General features: G+C 39.1%; 1 protein-coding gene across 1 annotated transcript in view; it reads left to right on the plus strand.

Moving 5' to 3' along the window:
* LOC128643536 (5-hydroxytryptamine receptor 4) overlaps positions 1 to 20,553 on the plus strand; it is a gene marked incomplete at its 5' end in the record, with an annotated part of 44,322 nt that extends 23,769 nt beyond the window's left edge. The window contains one exon of the mRNA XM_053696380.1: positions 19,987 to 20,553. Coding sequence (XP_053552355.1) covers positions 19,987 to 20,553 — 567 coding nt within the window. The remainder of the gene's footprint in view (positions 1 to 19,986) is intronic.
* Between the last annotated feature and the right edge of the window lie 779 nt (positions 20,554 to 21,332).

Here is a 21,332-nt window from a genome sequence, read left to right on the forward strand (position 1 = left end):
AGGTTCTCAGTGGGGTTCAGATCAGGTGAACAAGGAGGCCATGTCATTAGATTTTCTTCTTTTATACCCTTTCTTGCCAGCCACGCTGTGGAGTACTTGGACGCGTGTGATGGAGCATTGTCCTGAATGAAAATCATGTTGTTCTTGAAGGATGCAGACTTCTTCCTGTACCACTGCTTGAAGAAGGTGTCTTCCAGAAACTGGCAGTAGGACTGGGAGTTGAGCTTGACTCCATCCTCAACCCGAAAAGGCCCCACAAGCTCATCTTTGATGATACCAGCCCAAAACAGTACTCCACCTCCACCTTGCTGGCGTCTGAGTCGGACTGGAGCTCTCTGCCCTTTACCAATCCAGCCACGGGCCCATCCATCTGGCCCATCAAGACTCACTCTCATTTCATCAGTCCATAAAACCTTAGAAAAATCAGTCTTGAGATATTTCTTGGCCCAGTCTTGACGTTTCAGCTTGTGTGTCTTGTTCAGTGGTGGTCGTCTTTCAGCCTTTCTTACCTTGGCCATGTCTCTGAGTATTGCACACCTTGTGCTTTTGGGCACTCCAGCTCTGAAATATGGCCAAACTGGTGGCAAGTGGCATCTTGGCAGCTGCACGCTTGACTTTTCTCAGTTCATGGGCAGTTATTTTGCGCCTTGGTTTTTCCACACGCTTCTTGCAACCCTGTTGACTATTTTGAATGAAACGCTTGATTGTTCGATGATCACGCTTCAGAAGCTTTGCAATTTTAAGAGTGCTGCATCCCTCTGCAAGATATCTCACTATTTTTGACTTTTCTGAGCCTGTCAAGTCCTTCTTTTGACCCATTTTGCCAAAGGAAAGGAAGTTGCCTAATAATTATGCACACCTGATATAGGGTGTTGATGTCATTAGACCACACCCCTTCTCATTACAGAGATGGACATCACCTAATATGCTTAATTGGTAGTAGGCTTTCGAGCCTATACAGCTTGGAGTAAGACAACATGCATAAAGAGGATGATGTGGTCAAAATACTCATTTGCCTAATAATTCTGCACTCCCTGTATATATATATATATATATATATATACTGTATATATATATATATATATATATATATATATAAATATCGATTTATAAATACATAGAACATATTCTGCTATGTGCAGAACATTGGAATGTGAAATATTTACTGTAAAGACATAGTTATAACCTTTATTAAAAATGAACATTGCATAAATATGCTTTAACATGTTTTCATCTATTCAACTGTAAAGGGCTCCAATACACTTCTATATATTTCTATATATGTGTACATATTTATTTATTTGTTTACATATATACACATATAAATATATAAATACATCTGTACACACACACACATATATATATATATATATATATATATATATATATATATATATATATATACATACATACATATTTTGAGATGTATATGTATGTTTCTCTATGTTAAAGCCCTTTGCCTTTTTGTGTGCAATATTTTTTTTTAATAGTTTGTGTTAGATGGTGTTATTATGAGTGTAACTGTACTTTGTAGAGTATTTTTTATGTGTTTTGTGGAACTTTATGTTTCACAAAACAGTTAACCAGAGCTCTGAAGTCACGGTAATCATTCTAGCGTAAATCACAATTGTGCTCAAGCGATCACATTTACTTTCAACTTGAAATACTACCGGTAAGTTTGACGAGCGCAAAACCCTGCGATAAAACCCTTATCGCTCTGGCGCAAACACTTGTGCTCCACTCATAATGTGGCCCTAAGTTTTTAATGTACCTTTAAATTTTAATGAGAGGGAAGAAATTATAAAAACATTGTTCAAAGAGCTTGTGCTAACTCTTTAGTCTTATCCACATCTTCAATATCACATACACACTGTAGAACTCCATTAGCCATAATCTTATATGCTCTCTGCCTAGCTCTGATATCTGAGGTAATGTACTTATCCCTTGTATACTGGGATATAGGTTATGATTTCTTTAAATTTACCAGATTCAAATAATTTTCATACAGCAGCATGGTATGTATGTTATGTATGATCAGTAACTTTAAAATAAGCTTCCATAGATAAGCATCTACTTATCAAGCCGTCAACCGCAAATATGCTGGAATTCCGCAGCGTATTTGTGGCAACTCTGATTCCCCTTAGTTATCAAACCCTACAGACCGGCAAAGTAGAATTTTGTGACGTAACATACATTCCGCTGGGCAAAGTCCGACACAGATCGATGGTTACGTCATTACAGATGTTCCGAATGCAAATCTGACTACTTTTGCCAGTTAACAAAAATCTACCAGGTACGCTCGCCACTATTCCGGACCAGCGTACCTGGTTTTCAATCCACCGCCCTGGAGGCGGCGGATACCATAGGAATCAATGGGAGTCTGAAAGCAGTGAAAGCTCATGTTCGCTGCTGCCCAATATCCCATTGATTCCCATGGTAATGTTTACACCTAACACCCTGACATGTACCCCGAGTCTAAACACCCCTAATCTGCCGCCCCTACACTGCCGCCACCTACATTATACTTATTAACCCCTAATCTTCCGCCCCGACACCGCCGCCACCTACATAAAATAAACTCCCTAATCTGGCCCCCTACATCGCCGCCACCTACATTATACTTATTAACCCCTAATATGCCGTCCCGACACCGCTGCCACCTACATAAAGTTATTAACCCCTAATCTGCCCCCCCCACACCGCCGCCACCTACATTATACTTATTAACCCCTAATCTGCTACCCCCTACACCGCCGCCACTATATTAAATTTATTAACCCCTAAACCTAAGTCTAACCCTAACACCCCCCAACTTAAATATAATTTAAATAATTGTAAATAAATATTCCTATCATTAAATAAATTATTCCTATTTAACACTAAATACTTACCTGTAAAATAAACCCTAAGCTAGCTACAATGTAACTAATAGTTACATTGTAGCAAGCTTAGGGTTTATTTTTATTTTACAGGCAAGTAGTATGAAATTTATTTTAAATAGGTAGAATAGTTACTAAATAGTTATTAACTATTTACTAACTACCTAGCTAAAATAAATACAAATATACCTGTAAAATAAAACCTAACCTATGTTACACTAATACCTAACACTAAACTATAATTAAAATAATTCCCTACATTAAATTCAATTAAATACAATTAAATAAAATTATCTAAACTAAAAAAAAAAACACTAAATTACAGAAAATAATAAACAAATTACAAGATTTTTAAACTAATTACACCTAATCTAATCCCCCTAACAAAATAAAAAAGCCCCCCAAAATAAAAAGCCCTACCCTACACTAAATTACAAATAGCCCTTAAAATGGCCTTTTGCGGGGCATTGCCCCAAAGTAATCTGCTCTTTTACCTGTAAAAAAAATTACAAATCCCCCACCAACATTAAAACCCACCACCCACACAACCAACCCTACTCTAAAACGCACCAAATACCCCATTAAAAAACCTAACACTAACTCCTTGAAGATCGCCTTACCGGGAGAAGTCTTCACCCAACCGGGCCGAAGTCCTCAATGAATCCGGCAGAAGTGGTCCTCCAGACGTGCAGAAGTGGTCCTCCAGACGGGTAGAAGTCTTCATCCAGACGGCATCTTCTATCTTCATCCATCTTGCGTGGAGCGGCTCCATCTTCAAGACATCCGACGCGGAGCATCCTCTTCAGCCGACGTCTTCTTGCTGAATGAAGGTATCTTTAAGTGACGTCATCCAAGATGGCATCCCTTAGATTCCGATTGGCGGATAGAATTCAATCAGCCAATAGGATTGAGCTTGCATTCTATTGGCTGATCCAATCAGCCAATTGGATTGAGCTTGCATTCTATTGGCTGTTCCAATCAGCCAATAGAATGCAAGCTCAATTATATTGGCTGATTGCATCAGCCAATAGGATGTTTCCTTCCTTAATTCCGATTGTCTGATAGGATTCTATCAGCCAATCGGAATTGAAGGGATGCCATCTTGGATGACGTCACTTAATGGAACCTTCATTCTTCAGTCACCGTCGGATGGAAGAGGATGCTCCGCGTCAGATGTCTTCAAGATGGACTCGCTCCGGATGGAAAAAGATAGAAGATACCGCCTGGATGAAGACTTCTACCGGTCTGGATGTCCTCTTCTGGCCGGATCGGATGAAGACTTCTGCCCCTCTGGAGGTCCACTTGTGCCCAGCTGGGTGAAGATGGCTCAAGGTAGGGTGATCTTCAAGGGTGTAGTGTTAAGTTTTATTAAGGGGGGATTGGGTGGGTTTTAGAGTAGGGTTGGGTGTGTGGGTGGTGGGTTTTAATGTTGGTGGGTATTGTATTTTTTTTTACAGGTAAAAGAGCTGATTACTTTGGGGCAATGCCCCGCAAAAGGCCCTTTTAAGGGCTATTTGTAATTTAGTATAGGGTAGGGAATTTTTGTTTTTGTTTTGAGGGGCTTTTTTATTTTATTAGGGGGATTAGAGTAGGCGTAATTATCTTAAAAAATTGTAATTCTTTTTTTATTTTCTGTAATTTAGTGTTTGTTTGTTTATGTACTTTAGTTTATTTAATTTAATTGTAGTTAATTGTAGGTAGTTTATGTAATTATTTTAATGATAGTGTAGTGTTAGGTGTAATTGTAATTTAGGTTAGGATTTATTTTACAGGTAAATTTGTACTTATTGTAACTAGGTAGTTATTAAATAGTTAATAACTATTTAATAACTATTCTATCTAGTTAAAATAAATACAAAGTTGCCTGTAAAATACAAATAAATCATAAACTAGCTACAATGTAATTATTCGTTATATTGTAGCTAGCTTATGGTTTATTTTACAGCTAAGTATTTAGTTTTAAATAGGAATAATTTAGTTAATTATAGTAAATTTATTTAGATGTATTTAAATTATATTTAAGTTAGGGGGTTGTTAGGGTTAGGGTTAGTCTTAGGTTTAAGGGTTAATAAATTTAATATAGTTGCGGCGACGTTGGGGGGGCAGATTAGGGGTTAATAAATTAAATGTAGGGTTCAGCGATGTTGGGGGCATCAGATTAGGGGTTCATAAGTATAATGTAGGTGGTGGCGGTGTCCGGAGCGGCAAATTAGGGGTTAATCAATATAATGCAGGTTTCGACGATGTCGGGGGCGGCAGATTAGGGGTTAATAAGTGTAAGATTAGGGGTGTTTATACTCGGGGTTCATGTTAGGGTGTTAGGTGCAGACATAACTTTTATTTCCCCATAGGAAACAATGGGGCTGCGTTAGGAGCTGAATGCTGCTTTTTTCCATTTGTTTCCTATGGGGAAATCGTGCACGAGCACGTTCAGCCAGCTTACCGCTACCGTAAGCAACGCTGGTATTGAGGTGAGATGTGGAGCTAAATTTTGCTCAACGCTCACTTTTCTGAGGCTAACGCGGGCTTGCAGAAAAATCATAATACCAGCGTTGTCTTAAGTGAGCGGTAAGAAAAAAAGGCTCGTTAGCCCTGCACACCGTTACCGACAAAAACTCGTAATCTAGCCGTAAAACTTTACACTTGTTTTGTCACTTTTTAAACAACTAATGAAACTTTAAAAAAATACATCTACATGTTAGTCATGTACTAATCTTTTCTTTGAATGCACTATCTAGCATGTATTTAGTGTTTAATGTCCCTTTAAGGATGGCTTATGATGACTAGTCTGGAATCATTGATTACTTCAAAATGACTCCAGGAAGATCATCTTTTTATGACTAGGGACTACCAGAAGTAAATTTTTTGGGCACACAAGTTCAAAGTAACATTTTTACATGTGTGCGAAACCAGGCGCGGATTAACTAAAGGACGTTATATATATATAGATATCGCAACCACGTTAACTTATCCTCCCCATAAGCTTCAACTGAGAGCACGATCCCAACACCATATTAAACCCATAGCGCTATATCTGACAGGAGTTAGTAATACACATACACAAAGAGAAGCGCACTCACAAGAACAAGTAATTAGCTCAATAACATTGTTACACTAGGCAGTATTTTTGGGGCATTTGGGGTCGATTTTAAAAATTAACCAGAGATCCAATCTCTGGTTAATTTTATAAGCGCTAATTGCTACCGTGAGTTTGTGGTAGCAATAACCAGCCACTTGTAATGGCTGATTAATTATTTCACTCCCACTAATGGGCTCCACTTGTAATCTAGCCCTTTGGCTTAAGAAGCATACAATCTTTGGGTCTGTTTGTCAAACAGATTAAACTAATACTACTGCTTATAATAGTCAGTCTTTCTACAATTACAACTGAATGTGGAAATATTTAGAGACAGTCTACTTGAACATTTTTATTATTTAAAAAGATAGAGATCCCTTTATTACCCATTCTGAAGTTTTGCATTACCATCACTGTTATATTACCTTGTATCTAAGCCTATGCAAACAGTCCCCTTATCTCAGCTCTTTTGTCAGACTTGCATTTTAGACAATCAGTGCTGACTTATAAATAACTCCACGGGAGTGAGCAGAATGTTATCTATATGACACACATGATTTAGCACTGTCTAACTGTATAAAACTGTCAAAATGCACAGAGATAAGAGGTAGCCTTCAGCAGTTTAGAAATCAGTTTGAGTCTACCTAGGTTTAGCTTTGAACAAAGAATACAAATTTGATAATAAAAGTGAATTGGAAAGTTGCTTAAAATTGCATTCCCTATCTGAATCATGAAAGTTTAATTTTGACTTGACTGTCCCTTTAATGTCTTTGAGGAAGATACATTTTTGTTGCTGCTAATTCCTTTTACAGCTCTCTTCCTAAGCTGGATATCATTTTTTCATGGATTCTCCAAATTTTCTGTTATTTTTCTGAAATATAGTTCTTCTTTTAAATATTTTCAAGTATGCAGTCTAATTATAAGCAAGGTTTTTTTTTCTGGGTCTTAAATAATGTGTGGGCTGATTCTGTTTTGATTGTAACTAATAATTTTTCCTTTTATGATGCTTTTTGGATATTCAGGTTCTGGGTGTAAAAGCTATAGCATTTGATACCCACGATTGCAGACAAAAGTGAAAGCTCCGGACTAGTGATAATGGCTCTTAATGTACCATTTCCACTGCACAAGTTGGCCCCCTTAGGCACAATCCATTATTACTGATGTAAAAAAGTTCTCATCATCCCCAGGTTTATAGGAGCAAGTCTAAGAGCTTGACTCTCAAAAGTTTGCCATTCTCAAAGAAAACAATATTTATGCTTACCTGATCAATTTATTTATTTCCGGATATTGAGGCCTCTATTTATCACAGGTCTTGCAGACCAGATCACAAGAGCTGCTGGTGCAACGCCGCCCCCTGCTGTATTCGATCGGGTTGAATTGCAGCGATTCCTGTCCGCCTGTCAGTCAATCACTAGTGGGAATATCAATCCTGGCCAGCAGGAGGAGGCAAAGTGCACCACAGCAAAGCTGTTAAATGTCACTCCCCTACCCATAATCCCCAGTCATTCGACCAAAAGGAAATGGAAAAAGCAATAACACAAAGATGCAGAGGTGCCTGAGGTTTAGTCAATAAAAAAACTGTCTAAAATAAGGGAGGGGTCGTGGACTCTCCATATCCGGAAAGAAATAAATTTATCAGGTAAGCATAAATTTTGTTTTCTTTCCTAAGATATGGAGGGTCCACAACGTCATTCAATTACTACTGGGAAACAATACCCAAGCTAGAGGCCACAAAATGAATAGGGAGGGAGAACAAGACAGGCAGACCAAAACAGAAGCCACTACCGCTTGAAGAACTTTTCTCCCAAAAGCAGCCTCAGCCGAGGTGAAAGTATCAAATTTGTAAAATTTGGAAAAAGTATGCAAAGAAGAACAAGTTGCAGCCTTGCAAATCTGTTCCACAGAAGCTTAATTCTTGAAAGCCCAAGAAGAGGAGACAGTCCTAGTGGAATGAGTAATTCTCTCAGGAGGCTGCTGACCAGCAGTCTCATAAGCAAAACGAATTATACTTCTCAACCAGAAGGAAAGAGAAGTAACAGAGGCCTTCTGCCCCTTGTGCTTACCAGAAAAGCAAACAAACAAGGCAGAAGAAGGAGAGCCTACTCTCTGGGAGGAAATGATTGTCCGCTCAGAAAATCTGTCTCCCAATTGTCCACTCATGGAATGTGGATAGCAGATAGGCAACAATTGTGAACTTCTGCCAACTGAATAATCCGAGCTACCTCCTTCATGGCTAAGGAACTCCGAGTCCCTCCCTGGTGGTTGATGTAAGCCACTGAGGTGATGTTGTCTGACAGGAAACTGATAAACCGGACTAAAGACAACTGAGGCCAAGCCATCAGAGCATTGAAAATCTCTCTCAACTCCAACATATTTATGGGGAGAGCAGACTTCTCCCGAGTCCATAGACCCTGCGCCTTTAACGAGTCCCAGACTGCTCCCCAGACTAGCAGACTGGTGTCTGTGGTCACAATCACCCAAGAAGGTCTCCAAAAGCATGTGCCCTGAGAAAGATGCTCCTGAGAGAACCACCACGGGAGAGAGTCTATTGTCGACTGATCTAGAACTATCCTTTGAGACAGATCCTAATGATTTCTGTTCCATTATCTGAGCATGTATAACTGCAAAGCTCTCAGATGGAATCAAGCAAAGGGAATGAAGTCCATTGAAGCGAACACCAGACCAATAACCTCCATACATTGAGCTACTAATGGCCGAACAGTAGACTAAAGTGAGAGGCAAGAGGAAAGAATTTTGGCTTTTCTGACCTCTGTCAGAAAAATCTTCATAGATAGGGAATCTATAATGGTCCCTAAAAAAACACCCTTGTAGCTGGAACAAGAGAACTCTTTTCCAGATTCACTTTCCAACTGTGGGAATGTAGAAAAGACAACAAGATCTCTGTATGAGAGTTTGCTTGTTTAAAAGATGGCGCCTGAACTAAAATGTCGTCCAGGTAGGGCGCTACTCCAATTCCCTGAGACCTGATCATAATGATGCTGATCATCACTGCTAATTTATTTAATTATTGTAAATTTATTTAGATTAAATTAAATTATATTTAAGTTAGGGGGGTGTTAGGGTTAGGGTTAGATTTAGGTTTAGGGGTTAATAACTTTATTATAGTAGTGGCGGTTAATATTTGTAGGTAGGTGGCGGCGATGTTAGGGAGGGCAGATTAGGGGTTAATAAAAATGTATTATAGTGTTTGCGAGGTGGGAGTGCGGGGGGTTAGGGGTTAATACATTTATTATAGTGGCGGCGAGGTCCGGTCGGCAGATTAGGGGTTAATAAGTGTAGTTAGGTGGCGGCCACGTTGGGGGGGGCAGATTAGGGGGTAATAAATATAATATAGGTGTCGGCGATGTTAGGGGCAGTAGATTAGGGGTTCATAGCTATAATATAGGTTGCGGCAGTGTCCGGAGCGGCAGATTAGGGGTTAATAATATAATGTAGGTGTCAGCGATAGCGGGGGCGGCACATTAGGGGTTAATAAGTGTAAGGTTAGGGGTGTTTAGACTCGGGGTTCATGTTAGGGTGTTAGGTGTAGACTTAGAGAGTGTTTCCCCATAGGAAACAATGGGGCTGCGTTAGGAGCTGAACGCTGCTTTTTTGCAGGTGTTAGGTTTTTTTGCAGCCAGCTCAGCCCCATTGTTTCCTATGGGGATATCGTGCACGAGCACGTTTTTCCAGCTTACCGCTACCGTAGGCAACGCTGGTATTGAGGGTTGAAGTGGAGCTAAATTATGCTCAACGCTTCCTTTTCTGAGGCTAACGCAGCCATTCAGACAACTCTAAATACCAGCGTTGTCTTAAGGGTGCGCTGGAAAAAAAAGTAGCGTTAGCACCACGGGTCTTTACCGACAAAACTCTAAATCTAGGCAATATATTTTTTACTGGATTTTAACATTCTTTAAACTGCAAATTATGACCCTGCTGCTTCTCTGCCTTATATCTTACTAAGAGACCTTCATGAGATTTTATAGGGGACGTTCCACTATGCATGCTAATTTCATACTTATTCATGAGAGTGCCTTTCAATGTGCCTGTAGTAGACAGAATAGACATTTACGTATGTATATAATAGACATATATATGTGATGCCATGTACAGCAAGCAAGATCTGCAGGAAAAGCGAGAAAATGGAAATCACATTTAAAAATCCTGAAAGGGTTACTAAGCTTCCCATATGTTTATAGTCAATTGAATGTGCTCTGGTGTCAGGACATAACCAGTTTATTTTTAAGGTCTAAGCTTATGCCACTTAGGTAGTTGCATTTTCTTGAGTCTCTCATCATAAAGCTGCAGCCTTGCTTACTTTTGCTAAATAGTACTTAATGTGCAAGCAGAGGTTTCTATTCCTCCCTTGCCTTGATATGTTCACTTATTAGATCCGCCTGGTCTAATATGTTTCAATGAGAGTGGGAGAGAACAACAGATTTATACTTAACAAAAATCAGTTTCTTTACTTTTGGTGGCATGTCCTGCTTAAAATATGCTTTTATATTCTGATTATGCTATCAGTTATTTATAGTTAAAGGGGCTAGACTTGTGCCGAAAAATTTGTTTCGGTTTGGTTCAGATCGATTCGGATGTTTTCAAATTTCAGTTCGGATCGATTCGAGTTCGGAAAAATTCGAATGAATTCGTTTCGGATTCGTTTCGGATTCATTCGGATTTGAATAAATTCGGCTGGATTCGGTTCAGTTCGATTCGGAAATTTCTGAATTTCTGTATGTGTTAGGTGGGATGTGCTGTGTATTAGACTAGTATTATGTACTGTATATTAGGTGTAACCCATAGCAGAGTGATATAACCTAATATACTGTACAATACTAGTGTAATCCATGGCCATCCGAATGTAACAAATAAATCCGAACTAATTCGGATTTATTCGTTAGATTCGGTACTACCGTAATTCGGAAATTCGAATCGATCCGAATCTCCGAATTTAATAAATTCGTCTGAATTTGAATTCGTTCCGAATCGAAACGCACATGTCTAAAAGGGGCATGGAACCCAAAATATTTATTTCATGACTCAGGTAGATCATACATTTTTAACCTAATTTCCAATCTACTTCTATTATCAATTTTGCTTTGTACTCTTGGTATCCTTTTGTTTAAGGAACAGTAATGCACTACTGGAAGCTATCTGAAAACATAATTAAGCCAATGACAAGAGGTATATACGTGTAGCCACAAATCAGCAGCTAGCTACCAGTTTCTGAGCTATGCTTTTCAACAAAGGATACCAAGAAAACTAAGTAAATTAGATCATGGAAGTAAGTTAGAAAGTTGTTGAAAAGTTCAGAAAAGGGACACTAAAGGGGAATGGATCATTTAAACTATGAGGATAGGTTAGCCAAACTGTGTCTGTTTTCTCTAGCAAAAAGGTGCTTGAGAAGTAAAATGATTACTTTATATAAAGATATTCAAATATATTCATTCATATTCGTATAGAGTTGGCGGAAGCTCTATTTATTCAGAGGAAACTTTTTGTGACAAGAGGTCACAGTTTAAGGCTGGCGGAAATATTTTTTTTTTTTTTTTTTTAATAATTTTTTATTGAGGCAAAGTTTTTGGCATACATAGTAAATTATTACAGCATTGCACAGTTACAGAGTACATCCTTTGAAACACAGATTCAAAAGAAAAACATATATAGTAAACAATAACTTTTATGACACAAATATATAACCCCAGTTGTTATAAGAATTAGCAAATTAAATGTTAGCTGTAAAAACTAATACAATTTAAGCAGAAAAGACACGCCAATAAGAAAAGCTAAGCCCTCTATTCCATTTCGGAGGCCTCTCTTGGACCCCACTCCTTTTAGCATAATGACATTTACAGAGGACTACCTGATACAGATGAGACCACTTATGGATCCCATTGATGGGGCCTCAAGTTTTATCAATAATGTACCCCTTTATAAAGTGGAATTGACAAATATGAAAATCCCCAGTTTAAAATATACCGGCCACTCTTGGACTGCTGCTCACTAAGGCCTAGATTTGGAGTTCGGCGGTAAAAGGGCTGTTAACGCTCCGCGGGCTTTTTTCTGGCCGCACCATAAAATTAACTCTGGTATCGAGAGTTCAAACAAATGCTGCGTTAGGCTCCAAAAAAGGAGCGTAGAGCATTTTTACCGCAAAAGCAACTCTCGATACCAGAGTTGCTTACGGACGTGGCCGGCCTCAAAAACGTGCTCGTGCACGATTCCCCCATAGGAAACAATGGGGCTGTTTGAGCTGAAAAAAAAACTAACACCTGCAAAAAAGCAGCGTTCAGCTCCTAACGCAGCCCCATTGTTTGCTATGGGGAAACACTTCCTACGTCTGCACCTAACACTCTAACATGTACCCCGAGTCTAAACACCCCTAACCTTACACTTATTAACCCCTAATCTGCCGCCCCCGCAATCGCTGACCCCTGCATATTTTTTTAAACCCCTAATCTGCCGCTCCGTAAACCGCCGTCACCTACGTTATCCCTATGTACCCCTAATCTGCTACCCCTAACACCGCCGACCCCTATATTATATTTATTAACCCCTAACCTGCCCCCCACAAAGTCGCCGACACCTGCCTACACTTATTAACCCCTAATCTGCCGAGCGGACCTGAGCGCTACTATAATAAAGTTATTAACCCCTAACCCGCCTCACTAACCCTATCATAAATAGTATTAACCCCTAATCTGCCCTCCCTAACATCGCCGCCACCTACCTTCAATTATTAACCCCTAATCTGACGACCGGAGCTCACCGCTATTCTAATAAATGGATTAACCCCTAAAGCTAAGTCTAACCCTAACACTAACACCCCCCTAAGTTAAATATAATATTTATCTAACGAAATAAATTAACTCTTATTAAATAACTTATTCCTATTTAAAGCTAAATACTTACCTGTAAAATAAATCCTAATATAGCTACAATATAAATTATAATTATATTATAGCTATTTTAGGATTAATATTTATTTTACAGGCAACTTTGTAATTATTTTAACCAGGTACAATAGCTATTAAATAGTTAAGAACTATTTAATAGTTACCTAGTTAAAATAATAACAAATTTACCTGTAAAATAAATCCTAACCTAAGATATAATTAAACCTAACACTACCCTATCAATAAATTAATTAAATAAACTACCTACAATTACCTACAATTAACCTAACACTACACTATCAATAAATTAATTAAACACAATTCCTACAAATAAATACAATTAAATAAACTAGCTAAAGTACAAAAAAAAAAAAAGAACTAAGTTACAGAAAATAAAAAAATATTTACAAACATAAGAAAAATATTACAACAATTTTAAACTAATTACACCTACTCTAAGCCCCCTAATAAAATAACAAAGCCCCCCAAAATAAAAAATTCCCTACCCTATTCTAAATTAAAAAAGTTAAAAGCTCTTTTACCTTACCAGCCCTGAACAGGGCCCTTTGCGGGGCATGCCCCAAGAATTTCAGCTCTTTTGCCTGTAAAAAAAAACATACAATACCCCCCCCCCAACATTACAACCCACCACCCACATACCCCTAATCTAACCCAAACCCCCCTTAAATAAACCTAACACTAAGCCCCTGAAGATCTTCCTACCTTGTCTTCACCATCCAGGTATCACCGATCCGTCCTGGCTCCAAGATCTTCATCCAACCCAAGCGGGGGTTGGCGATCCATAATCCGGTCCAGAAGAGGCTCCAAAGTCTTCCTCCTATCCGGCAAGAAGAGGACATCCGGACCGGCAAACATCTTCTCCAAGCGGCATCTTCGATCTTCTTCCATCCGGAGCGAAGCGGCAGGATCCTGAAGACCTCCAGCGCGGAACATCCATCCGGACCGACGACTGAACGACGAATGACTGTTCCTTTAAGGGACGTCATCCAAGATGGCGTCCCTCGAATTCCGATTGGCTGATAGGATTCTATCAGCCAATCGGAATTAAGGTAGGAATTTTCTGATTGGCTGATGGAATCAGCCAATCAGAATCAAGTTCAATCCGATTGGCTGATCCAATCAGCCAATCAGATTGAGCTCGCATTCTATTGGCTGTTCCGATCAGCCAATAGAATGCGAGCTCAATCTGATTGGCTGATTGGATCGGCCAATCGGATTGAACTAGATTCTGATTGGCTGATTCCATCAGCCAATCAGAAAATTACTACCTTAATTCCGATTGGCTGATAGAATCCTATCAGCCAATCGGAATTCGAGGGACGCCATCTTGGATGACGTCCCTTAAAGGAACAGTCATTCGTCGTTCAGTCGTCGGTCCGGATGGATGTTCCGCGCTGGAGGTCTTCAGGATCCTGCCGCTTCGCTCCGGATGGAAGAAGATCGAAGATGCCGCTTGGAGAAGATGTTTGCCGGTCCGGATGTCCTCTTCTTGCCGGATAGGAGGAAGACTTTGGAGCCTCTTCTGGACCGGATTATGGATCGCCAACCCCCGCTTGGGTTGGATGAAGATCTTGGAGCCAGGACGGATCGGTGATACCTGGATGGTGAAGACAAGGTAGGAAGTTCTTCAGGGGCTTAGTGTTAGGTTTATTTAAGGGGGGTTTGGGTTAGATTAGGGGTATGTGGGTGGTGGGTTGTAATGTTGGGGGGGGGGTATTGTATGTTTTTTTTTACAGGCAAAAGAGCTGAAATTCTTGGGGCATGCCCCGCAAAGGGCCCTGTTCAGGGCTGGTAAGGTAAAAGAGCTTGTAACTTTTTTAATTTAGAATAGGTTAGGGAATTTTTTATTTTGGGGGGCTTTGTTATTTTATTTGGGGGCTTAGAGTAGGTGTAATTAGTTTAAAATTGTTGTAATATTTTTCTTATGTTTGTAAATATTTTTTTATTTTCTGTAACTTAGTTCTTTTTTATTTTTTGTACTTTAGCTAGTTTATTTAATTGTATTTATTTGTAGGAATTGTGTTTAATTAATTTATTGATAGTGTAGTGTTAGGTTAATTGTAGGTAATTGTAGGTAGTTTATTTAATTATTTTATTGATAGGGTAGTGTTAGGTTTAATTATAACTTAGGTTAGGATTTATTTTACAGGTAAATTTGTTATTATTTTAACTAGGTAACTATTAAATAGTTCTTAACTATTTAATAGCTATTTTACCTGGTTAAAATAATAACAAAGTTGCCTGTAAAATAAATATTAATCCTAAAATAGCTATAATATAATTATAATTTATATTGTAGCTATATTATGATTTATTTTACAGGTAAGTATTTAGCTTTAAATAGGAATAATTTATTTAATAAGAGTTAATTTATTTCGTTAGATAAAAATTATATTTAACTTAGGGGGGTGTTAGTGTTAGGGTTAGACTTAGCTTTAGGGGTTAATACATTTATTAGAATAGCGGTGAGCTCCGGTCGTCAGATTAGGGGTTAATAATTGAAGTTAGGTGTCGGCGATGTTAGGGAGGGCAGATTAGGGGTTAATACTATTTATGATAGGGTTAGTGAGGCGGATTAGGGGTTAATACATTTATTATAGTAGCGCTCAGGTCCGCTCGGCAGATTAGGGGTTAATAAGTGTAGGCAGGTGTCGGCGACGTTGAGGGGGGCAGATTAGGGGTTAATAAATATAATATAGGGGTCGGCGATGTTAGGGCAGCAGATTAGGGGTACATAGGGATAACGTAGGTGGCGGCGATTTGCGGTCGGAAGATTAGGGGTTAATTATTTTAAGTAGCTGGCGGCGACGTTGTGGGGGGCAAGTTAGGGGTTAATAAATGTAATACAGGGGTCGGCGGGGTTAGGGGCAGCAGATTAGGGGTACATAAGTATAACGTAGGTGGCGGTCGGCAGATTAGGGGTTAAAAATTTTAATCGAGTGGCGGCGGTGTGGGGGGACCTCGGTTTAGGGGTACATAGGTAGTTTATGGGTGTTAGTGTACTTTAGGGTACAGTAGTTAAGAGCTTTATAAACCGGCGTTAGCCAGAAAGCTCTTAACTCCTGCTATTTTCAGGCGGCTGGAATCTTGTCGTTAGAGCTCTAACGCTCACTTCAGAAACGACTCTAAATACCAGCGTTAGAAAGATCCCATTGAAAATATAGGCTACGCAAATGGCGTAGGGGGATCTGCGGTATGGAAAAGTCGCGGCTGAAAAGTGAGCGTTAGACCCTTTAATCACTGACTCCAAATACCAGCGGGCGGCCAAAACCAGCGTTAGGAGCCTCTAACGCTGGTTTTGACGGCTACCGCCGAACTCCAAATCTAGGCCATAGAATGACTAAGAAGGGGTCTTGAGGGGAAAAGAATGAAAGGGTCACTATCGGATCCATTATTTGGAGTTAGAAAATATAATAAATAATAATGATAAGGAAACCATCCATGTCAAAGTTTTAAATGTGCAGCTTTAGAATATAAAATGTAATATCGTTCTAGGGGGACACTACTGTGAAAACAAAGGAGGAACACACAGTAATATAAACTTTTAGGTATACATCCAAGACCTACAAATAAACAGTTATTGATATGGTTACACTAATATATAGAACTTCCCATATCTCACATATGTACATTTTTAGAGAACATTAGGGGAAAGCAGAATGCAATGTAATGGCCCCTCTCACCAATAGGCTAGTACCTATGTGTATTAAAATTGGCAGTCACTAGGCTAGTATGAGGATATGCTGACCCGGCCGCAGCCAGCGCACTCCCAGGGAAGGTTAAGTTATAGTGACTCTTTAAAAGACCCCGCCTATTATATAAGATGATCAGACTTCCAGTACACACCCATATGTTGTACAATATGTATGACTGTTTATGAGATCAGTTTAAATCGCCCCAAGCTTCCTCCTAGCAGTGAGGCATACATAAACCAGGGAATATGGGTTAAAATGATATAGTTCTGCCCACTAGTGAGGTAGGGTGCATTTCACCAAAGATGTTGAAAAGGTCTCTATAGCTAGGGGTTGGGCGATGTTAAGATTTTGTACTTACTATCTGCTATAGGTTAATACTGTAGTATCTTAATATTGATGGACTTGTTCAAAATTAGTTATGCAGTTGCTTGCACAGATATAGGGACTAATACTATTATGCATACATAGATACATACTCACACACACAGAACAATAGTATAATTACTGAAATAAATGAAAAAAAACCCTTATAAACAGCTGATTACAATCTGATATTGCTAGACTTAAGTAGCCTATCAGGTACAAACATCTTAGGAGGAGACAATCAGAGATCTCTGTGTAAAATATAATTAGCCAAGAGGAACTTCTAGTCTAAGTCCAATGGTGCTCAGCTAAATTGAAGTGTAAACAGTATTATGGTTGGGGAGTATGCAAACCTGTGAATAGCGTAGAATAAAGGGAATGTATGTCTTAATGTTCTAGATCACTGAGTAAGTAGGTAACTATTATTCAGTTCAGGTTGAGAAGTACCTAATGCAGAGTGCAAGTAGCACAGTATATCACACATTAGGGCCACAAAACAGTACTTGTATTACTCAAATGCTTTGAAATATGGGAGGCTCTACACTGAGGTCTGTAACCTGGTGACCTTTCCATACGTAGTGGGCTGTGAGGAAGTTTGTCCCCTCCATAAAATAACTGATAATGAGCTTAAAATACTGCATATTGGGGCTCCCATAAAGCAAGGTGTCGCAGCTTAAAACAATATTATCTGGCTACAGTCCATCTGTGTACTCTAGCTGTACCTGTTTGAATTTGTCGGGAAGCAACGCTGCGTCACTTTCACAAGGTCAGGAAATATCACAGCTAAAGTCAATAATAAAGCAGAGCAACCTGTGTGCCCATGTGGTACTGTTCAAGCATTATATGCACCATGTAGAACAAAGATCTGTTTAAAAACAAAATGATAAGGGAAACAAACATAAACCCCCAAAAAACCATGTAGTTACAAAACAACCTTAAATCCCCGTAGATAACAGTAAATAACCCCAGTCACAATATGGTAAACATTCTAATCAGCCATATAAGTCCAGCATGTGTAATATTGAAGATAGATTAAACATAAACTAATCCTTGAAGAACCGCTTAGTTAAACAATAACATTTTGGCAGATGTCTATGGTAGTATATAGATAGCCCCAGACAGAACATTGGCAGAAGATATTGTTCATATTGATAGGAAGGGTGAGTCCAGCGTGCATAAAAATATATCGATCTTTCTCAGCACGTCATGGGACAGTCCTCAAAAGCAGCATGGTACCCCACAAACCCTCTTATCCGATACCTGTTTTTTTTACCGTCTCTACGTTCTTAAAGGTTAGAGGGAGCACCCGAAGGTCCCATTTTGATAGTAAAAGAGCAGTATATAGTATGGTATGAAGAGGCGACCAATTTAAGGGAGAGCATATTAACTGCGCCTGTGAGTCCACACCAAGTAAAAAACAACCTTCAAACCTGGACTTCGTGCATACAGGTTTCCCGGTCTCCTGGGGTGCAGTAAAGATCGGTTATCTCACCTCAGCTACATCCATGCAAGCACCCAAGGAATCAGTACAGCCTGACTCGTTATTGAAGCAAATGTCCAATCGATCCGTAGCTGCCATTCCGGTTCCAACCAAGGGGACGAACAACACGCTAGGTTCAAATGTTTCCACTGTTCTCGGCTCATTTAGGGCTCGGGTATTTGACGGTTCTGGAGCTCTTGTCTTGTCACTGGAAGCTGTAGATTGCTCATACAAGGGTTCCAAACCGGACCAGGAGTTCCTACTCACAGGGCGGGAAATCTCTGTTTGATCGGTGGGGCAAAGGGTTTTAACTCTGACCGCAACTGCCAGGTTAGATCCGCAACAGTTAATGCTGGGTGACTTAGCTATTCTTGCAGATGGTGCTGTCTCTGCGGATTGCGTAGCCAACAAGAGTTGACATAGATCTGCTGCTAAGTTTCGATAGGAGTCTTCCAAAAACTGAGTCATCTTGCCTTCCCATTTATCAATAGCTTCCATTGTGCCGGTCAGCACCAGATGTGTCAGCACTAACACTTTTAGGTTATAACTGAATTACTAAAGTGGATGGTTCCCTTCTGTAGTATAAACAGCTGACACACGGCTGCGATACCCCGCTGTTAGGCTGGGAGGGGGTGCTGAGATCCAAATAGTGTCCGCCGCCATGGGCCTCAGTGGTCCAGTTCAAGAGCCTGCAGTCATGTAAACACCATACAAAATATTATCTGTATCCTCGAGTCTCATAGTATGTGTAGATAGTGGTTTTGTGTTCGGATGGCTTGGTGTTATAAAGATAATCGACGGATTATCGTTATCATGTCAGGAGCTCTTAAAATTGCGACCTTCTATGGCCGCCGCCTAGACACGCCCCTCGCTGAAATATTTTTTCACTGTAAGAGCAATCAAATTGTGGAACTCATTACCTAATAAGGTAGTAAATGCCAATACCTTAGATATGTTTAAAAATGGCTAACATACTTTTCTGTCTAAAAACAGAATTCAGGGATATGATTGCTTGTGTTAAATGGGTTAAGTCAATGACAAGAGGCAACTAAGCAAATTAGATCATGGAAGTAAGTTACAAAGTTGTTTAAACGTGTATTCTCTATCTGAAACATTAAAGAAAAAGTTTGTGTTTCATGTGCCTTTTACTTTCTTTCTGCTGTTTTTTTTTTTTCAAATTGTTTTTTTCTTGGCTGTGTGTGATCCGACTCAAGCAGGAAAGAGAATGGTATATATATATATATATATATATATATATATATATATATATATATATATATATAGGTAAATCCCCACCTCCACAAACTTCTGGAAGGCAGTTCTATTAACTCCAGTCATCTACCCATCTGTTCTCCTATGGTTCTATTTCAAAACGGAAGAATTGCATGTATCAATAATTCTGTTTGCAATTTGTTTTTATTTCTAGGTTTGGCATTTTTTTCTTTGTACTAAACATAGTATCTATTTTGTTACACAGATCTTTCACTAGTTTGTACTGTGTTCCTTGTCTGGTCATTTGTTTTTAGGATTTACAAATAGCAAGTTACTTTATTTTCTTTTTTTTTCTTTCCTTTAGGTAGATAAGAGAAAATATAGCAAAGACTCAAATTCAACGTACTGTATATTTATGGTCAACAAGCCCTACGCCATTACATGTTCAGTGGTGGCTTTTTACATTCCATTCCTTTTGATGGTGCTTGCATACTATCGTATTTATATCACAGCAAGGGAACATGCCAGGCAGATTGGAGTCTTACAACGTGCTGGAGCTGACCATCGTCAGCAGCATCCTGACCAACACAGCACTCACAGGATGAAGACAGAAACTAAAGCAGCCAAGACTCTTTGCATCATAATGGGCTGCTTCTGCCTTTGTTGGGCCCCATTTTTTATCACAAATGTGATTGACCCTTTCATAGACTACTCTGTGCCAGGACAGCTGTGGACAGCTTTTCTCTGGTTAGGCTATATTAATTCGGGGTTGAACCCTTTCTTGTATGCCTTCTTGAACAAGTCCTTCAGGCGTGCCTTCCTCATCATTTTGTGCTGTGGAGATGAGAAGTATAGAAGGCCTTCCATCTTGGGACCATCAATTCCATGTTCCACTACAACCATTAATGGATCCACACATGTATTAAGGTGAGTACAAATCACTTTGTTTTAAAGATTGTCTTGACAGTACATTGTTACAAGTTTGTAGAATTATAGTATGTGTCATTATTTTATAGGTAATGTGAAATTCTATTTGCTTAGAACTTCCCACATATGTAAGATTTCATTAAAGAAAGAAAAGATTAACAAAGAAATGTTATAATTTATTTTCTACTTCTGATTTCTCATTGTTACTTACTGTTAGAGATGTGCATTCATTTTGACTAAATTGATATCCAAATGTATGCACCAATGAAAATTAAAGAAAACGAATAAGTACTGATGAAATTTGTAACTATTCATTTTTTTAGGGTTAATGCTTACCTTTTGCGTGCTGGAGAACACTCTAACCTGATCCACGTTCTTCTAGAGCCCTGGGTGTGCTAAACCTAGTGCAGGTCCTGGGAGCTGAGTGTGTTAAGCCGTCTGTTAGCACGCGCGGGGCTCTGGCAAGAAAAGGATTGTGTTAGAGTATAAAGTCTACTAAACTGCTATAAACTTTTCATCTGTAACTTTGAACGATTACGTTAATTTAACGAAAACAAATGTAAAATTCAGTATTTGTTTAGTTTAAGATGAATACCGAATAGTGCAGCCAACAAATATTTTACCGAATTTTCGTTAAGAACATTTTGTCCAAAATGGAAATTTCTTGGCTGCGCAAGTCTATTTATTGTTATACTACTACATTCAAAGCAGATACTCTAGATGATATCAAAACTAAAGGTGTAATTTTAAAAGAAAAATAATTATCTGCAGGATGTTTGTTTA

The sequence above is a fragment of the Bombina bombina genome, unplaced genomic scaffold (genome assembly GCF_027579735.1).
Source record: "Bombina bombina isolate aBomBom1 unplaced genomic scaffold, aBomBom1.pri scaffold_1004, whole genome shotgun sequence".
Lineage (NCBI taxonomy): Eukaryota > Metazoa > Chordata > Amphibia > Anura > Bombinatoridae > Bombina > Bombina bombina.